The 6000-nt window shown below is 36.1% G+C and overlaps 1 protein-coding gene across 5 annotated transcripts; it reads right to left on the reverse strand.

Annotated features, from left to right (window-relative positions):
- Positions 1–403: 403 nt before the first annotated feature.
- On the reverse strand, positions 404–6000 carry LOC117632126 (L10-interacting MYB domain-containing protein-like). 5 transcript variants are annotated; one of them, XM_034365535.1, is made up of 13 exons: positions 5831–5997; positions 5389–5521; positions 4944–5283; positions 4730–4868; positions 3786–4156; positions 3568–3718; positions 3380–3466; positions 2686–3032; positions 2486–2618; positions 1835–2160; positions 1614–1755; positions 1420–1478; positions 404–1169 (listed from the first exon to the last, which is right to left on the reverse strand). In XM_034365535.1, exons 2-13 carry the CDS (start codon positions 5394–5396, stop codon positions 666–668), a joined length of 2607 nt encoding a protein of 868 aa, XP_034221426.1. In that variant the 5' UTR covers positions 5397–5521; positions 5831–5997; the 3' UTR covers positions 404–665. The 5 variants fall into 5 exon arrangements, with proteins under 5 accessions (XP_034221426.1, XP_034221424.1, XP_034221423.1 ...); XM_034365533.1 differs by having other exon boundaries at positions 2686–3029; positions 4718–4868; XM_034365532.1 differs by having other exon boundaries at positions 470–1169; positions 1835–2157; positions 4718–4868.

A 6000-nucleotide genomic window follows, 5' to 3' on the forward strand; every position in this document is an offset into this window, starting at 1 on the left:
TAGGAAAAGTACCTGTTTTATTGGGTAAAATTTTGACAAGATACTGAAAAATTTGTCACTATATAATATTTTAATATAATTTATTATATATATATATATATATTCAATAATATGTAAAAAATAATTGAATTTTATATGTATTATTCAAAATTTTATAAAAAAAAACAAGTGTATTAAATGTGAAAAATATATACATACGTGTATACTATATTTATTGTACTTTTTTTTAAAAAAGCATTTTACCGAATCTTTAAGACATATACCAAAAACGGAAGTATTATTGAAAAATATATATACATGTATAATAGTATTAAATGGGAAAATACTAACTAGGCTTCAAAGGTAAACCTAAACTCATAATAATGTTTTTTCCACACAAAAAAAACTCATAATAGGGTGGAGATAATCCGGTTGCTATAATTAGCATTTGTTGAGGTTAATTAATTTGCTTTAAAAAAAAACATAAAAAGGAGGAGAAGAAGCTTTGGCTTTCTTGTTCAATAGCAGGGAAAAAGCCCATCTCAAAACCTACTGATATACACAAGGGAATTACATTATGTAGTGGGGAACTGTCTTTCCATTTATCCAATTTACATGAGGAAAAAAACACAAAGGATGATAAGCAAATCAAAACTACACTTGCATACCAACGGGCAACTTAGATGCTACCGGCGAAGTTTTCTGTATAGCCACTTCTTTCGAGCTGCAACATCCATTGCCACAAACATCTTGGCTTTCTTATCATCTTCTAGAATTAGAGAAGCTTCCAAGAAGAGCTCATCATCTATGCCAGGTACAGTTTCAAGTGCAGCAACAATGCGTTCTATTGAGCAGCAGTCTTTGTCCTCTTCATCACCGACCAACCCTTTTACTATATGTGGTTTCTCATCCAAGGGTTCTTGTATCTCCTCCTTGATGATTCTTTGGGCTCTTTTACTAGCTGAGGTGGATGAAGCTGCTGGTTTTCGCTTCTTTTGCTGATCAGATATTTCATACTCCATGGCTGGGGAATCACCAAACATCATATTGAATCCCATTTTCTCCATTTTCTCCACGTTCCTACCGAAACAACTTGATCTTCCATCACAGTCTCTGTTGCTGTATATTTTTGTCAAATCATTATAACTGTTCAAGATTCTATTTGCACATGCAATTGGATATGGATGCTCCTGCAAAATATCATATTGACATGAAAGAAACGCACGTCACCAAATCAGGAAAGTGTCTCCTGAGCCCAAAGCTACTCAGGGTGCAAAGGGATAGCATACGTTACCAACAAGTTCATTCAACATGCATACATACAAAACTTGCGCACACATCATATTGCTTCCCTCCTCAAATGTTGAAGAGGCTGTAATTAGTACTAGAAATAGGAACCTCCTTTTGTCCTAGGTAGCAACTAGTGAGAAAAACACGCACCTTGATACAAGCTTCCCATACATCATCTTCCGAAGATATTGTTCGCTGAGTTTCATCCCCTGCAAAACAAGTTCGTATTGAGAAAGTTTCTGACATCCTAAAACATTTGTAATAAGTTCATTCCATTGCAATAATCAAAGAGTCAAGCAGAATACATCTATGGCATTGTGAGAAAGGGAGAAAGGGCCACGCACCAAGATTAACTCCCAGATCATCATCCATAGTGTGACTTGAAATACTCTCCCTTTTAAAAATGTCTCCATCTCCATATATCAAGTACAAATCATTGAAATTTGGGAGAGCTCTATTGCGGTATGATCGTGCATCAGGGTGTTCCTGCACCAGAACATGTGAGCTGTTAGCCTGCTATAAACATACAATTCTCATGCAATCAACAATTCAACAAAAGACACACCTTGACATGAGCATCCCAAAGATGATCATCAGCAGTTACCATATGTTGCATTTCATCCCAAGCAAACCCACTCTCGTCAAGTAGAGCTTTCATGCCATTGAATTGTTTCCTCAAATTAAAAAAACGACTTTTCAAAACATCTTTGTCATGCTGGAAACCAAATTCTGCTCTGAACTTTGAAACCATTTCAGTCCAGGCTAGTCTGCTGAATTTAGAGTTAACCATACTTCCATTGCGAACTTGCTCCAACATTAGATCAATGAAATATCGATCCATTGGAGGTCTCCAATCAGTTCTACAGTGATAGCTATGGTTATACTTGGCTGCTTTAGGAATAAAACAACAATACATGTATAAGGAAAATTTTCATTTTTTGATTCATCAAGTATATTAAAATTGCTTAATGAAAGACAAAAGCAATCACGTTGGTTATATCTAGCAAACCAGGCAGAGGTTCAGACAGCCATGATGTCACATGTCATGTCAACAAGCTCAAAGGTATTGATGTAACATTACTTTATAAGCACATTTTAAGGAATAAACACATTGCAAACCCAACAACACTATCAGACTACAATAATGTTTCCACAGGCTGGGCTCCAAAATCTTAAGAGAGGGAAGAGGGGAGACTTCATCAAGGCAAAAACTTACCATCACCATTACAGCCCATAGCTTGACCTGATTGGTTGAGCCTTTCACCAGATTTTGACTTTCCATAAATCAAGCACAAATCATTATAGTTTGGCTTGGATTTGGTTCTGTATGATTCCGCATCTGGGTGTTCCTACAGATACCATATGTTACCACATATATAAACTGATGAATAAGACACAAAGAGATAGGTAACGCACCTTAATATAAGCATCCCAAATGTCATCATACGCTGTGACCATTTGCTGTGTATCATCCCACCAAAACCCTCTCTGGTCAAGAAGATCTTTTGTATCATGGTATTGCTTCTCTAAACTTTTGTAGCGCCTCCTCAAGAGATCTTTGTCTTGTTGTAACCCAAATCTTTCCTTGAACAGCACAAGCACATCCATCCATGCTTGGTCGTCAAAAGAGTAATCAATCTTATTCACTTTCTGCAGTTGCTTCAGCATGAGGTCAATCAGAAAACGGTCCATTGGAGGTGTCCAATCTGTCCTTGAAAAATCATCATTTCCATGGATCTGATTGTCTTCTGACTCTTCCCCTTCTATCCACCAAAATGTTGTAAGTACATAGTTGCCATTGAAGAGATGATTGCAGACAGGCATATATAATTCACAGGTTTTACGCCCACATTGGACATTGTGAAATTTTGAATATGAAAAATGATTATGAACAAATCACAGAAATAATTGCAATGGAAAACTGGAGATAACCATTTAAAAATGTATTACTTAAAATTATTAGGTAACAGAAAGAGCACGAAGTTTATATGCACATCCTCAACAGTATAGTACTCAATTTACTACCTGAAAATATCATAACTCGAGATTTTACTCATAGCAAGGTTCAACATAGCGTATTCTAATCTTCAGAGCTGGGTAAGAAACACACCTATCATTAAAACTTGGCCTTCACTGTCAAGATCCTCGAAGGAAAAATGACCATTACCATAAACAGAATGGCCCTCCCTCTCTTCACCTACATGAATAATAGAACCCATTTATAGACATAATTGTTCAATCATTCATTGATCTAACACTAGTTCAAACATATGAATTTGGTTATTTAATGAACCTCACCCATCATGTACTGTAAGATGTCATCTTCAGAATTTGTGCCTTGATGCAAATGACTACGAAGTACATTGCTAATTTCATTTCCATATATCAAGTTCAAATCTTGATAGTTCAGCAAGGGCTTCTTCCTATATAGACGTGCATCTGGAAGTGCCTACATCAACAACAGAAGTGTAAAAATGTACACAACTTAATGCTATCAAATACCAGTAAAAATCTACCTTGATGTAATTATCCCAAACATCATCATCAGCCACTATCATTTGTTCTTTTTCGTCCCAATAAAATCCTTTAATTGCAAGAATGCTTCTGACATCAGTAAAGTACTTCAACAGTTTCTTATAAAGCTCTTTTAAGAAACTTTTCCTATATTGAGAACCAAACTTTGCGTTGAACAATGTGACCATGTCTTTCCAAGCCTGTTTCTTGAATGAATTATTGATCTTACTTCCTTTTCCCAGTTGGTCCAGCATAAGCTTCAGAAAAAATCGGTCCATGGGTGGTTTCCAATCTGTATTTGTTTGCACTTTACTTGCAGGGCGAGGAACAAGGCCAGTGCCAGGGGCAAGGGTAGGGCTATTCATTCCAACACCTTTAAACCGAAAAAACAAAAAACCAAAGAAACATAAATAAGTAAATGAATATATGGCCCAGGAGAGAACAGACATTAGGAGCCAACCCCAAATAATTGAGAGAAGGGACAGTTGTTCAAAATTGGAATAACTACGAAAATTTTATTCATAAAGAACAGATCATGCTTGTTAATTTGCAATAGTATTAGCTAAGTCAGTATAATAAAATCCAATGTTTAGCAATTAGTTCATAAATAGTTAAGTTACTATGACTTTCTGGACTCACTTATTCAAGAAAAAGGAGAAAATTTTACTACCCCTTCTGTCTAAGCACCTTGTGCTTATTCCCATATCAGAGAATATATGCATGCAAAAGAACTGAAAACGAATTAAATTGAGATTTTAGTTTCACTTTTAGGTTATGATTGGCTTCACTTAATTGAAAAGAGCAGTAGGCGAATTATTTATAATAAAAAAAATACTCACTGCAACATACAAATCATCATAAATAACCAACATAATAAATTTCAACTTGTATGAGAAAATGTATCACTATGTCATTAAAGGATTTAGAGACACACCGTCAGCCATACAATGAATGTCATCGTCGAAATCTATATCATGACTTGAAAGGCTGTATCTTCCATCTGCCTTGGTATGCGCATATATCAAACACAAATCATTGAAGGTCATCAAAGCTTTGTTCCTGTAGAACTGTGCATCTGGATGAACCTGCATGGACATTATTTCAATTACCTTTCACAAATTAGAAGACATTCACAAGTAGATATAAGCTAAGTAATGCACCTTGACATAGGCATCCCAAGCATATCTATCAGCAATCACCATTTGCTGAGTGTTATCCCACGAAAACCCATTCTGATCGAGAAGATTCTTTATATCGTTGAATTGCTTCCACAGACTAGTGTAATGACTTTTCAAGATATTTACATCATAGGGAGACCCAAAATTGGCGTTAAACATGACCAACATGTCATTCCAAGCTTGTTTATTGAATGTATGGCCCATCCTATTCCCCCTATGAACCTGATCTAACATAAGATCAATAAAATAGCGTTCCATAGGTAGGGTCCAACTCGTCCTTAAACGCTCACTGTTTGTTGGGTTTTGGCTGCCCATCCCCTCCCTGCAACAATGAAATTTCATCATAACTATAAAAAACCAACCCCCATCCCCACCTTTCTTTGGTGAATTACAAACATTTCAATAGATTAATTAAACACCAGCCAACCTAGTCATGTCACTGCAACACCAGAGAGGTCAGAAAACTAGCATCTTCCAGGCTTTCAGTAGTTTGGCAGTAAGTAAACTGGTTTTCAGTCAAAACAACTTCAAAAGTTTTATCCAAAATCCGATGAAAATAGCTGCATGATTATATCCAGACTCAAATTAGAGATCAAAATTATGCATATAAAGCATAAGCTAAATAACGATTATTAGCATCTGAGATAAAATTGTATTTACAAACTATTCGGTCTCTAAACAAAGAAAAACAAAAAAGAAACAAAGGAAAATGAAATTCAATTATACATTGATGACAGTTTTGAGCTTGGTTTGTGCAAAATGCATCTTATCCATCACATTTAGCCATGAAGTGATCAAAATGCAACTTTATGTGAGTGCGTGTGTGTATATATTTGAATGTAAATCCAAGAGATTTTAGGGTTTGGCACCTTTGATTTCTTAGCGAGCGAAGAGCGAGAAGTAGGAGAGCTCTGGCACCGAGTTTGGATTTCACGGGTCTTCGAAGCTTTACTACAAGATGGCAAAAATCCCGTGGTGACGGATCCCGTCGGGTCCCTTACCCTAATAGAGGTGGATTTCGGGGCCAAACGGATATTAA

Source organism: Prunus dulcis, chromosome 6 (genome assembly GCF_902201215.1).
Source record: "Prunus dulcis chromosome 6, ALMONDv2, whole genome shotgun sequence".
NCBI classification, from domain to species: Eukaryota; Viridiplantae; Streptophyta; class Magnoliopsida; order Rosales; family Rosaceae; genus Prunus; species Prunus dulcis.

Excerpts from the sequence above, each read along its gene's own strand:
- LOC117632126 (XM_034365531.1), bottom strand. Across the intron at positions 3,719-3,785 it reads TTTGGGATAATTACATCAAG|GCACTTCCAGATGCACGTCT; the intron begins GTAGATTTTTAC and ends TTGTTGATGTAG. Across the intron at positions 2,619-2,685 it reads TTTGGGATGCTTATATTAAG|GAACACCCAGATGCGGAATC; the intron begins GTGCGTTACCTA and ends TGGTATCTGTAG.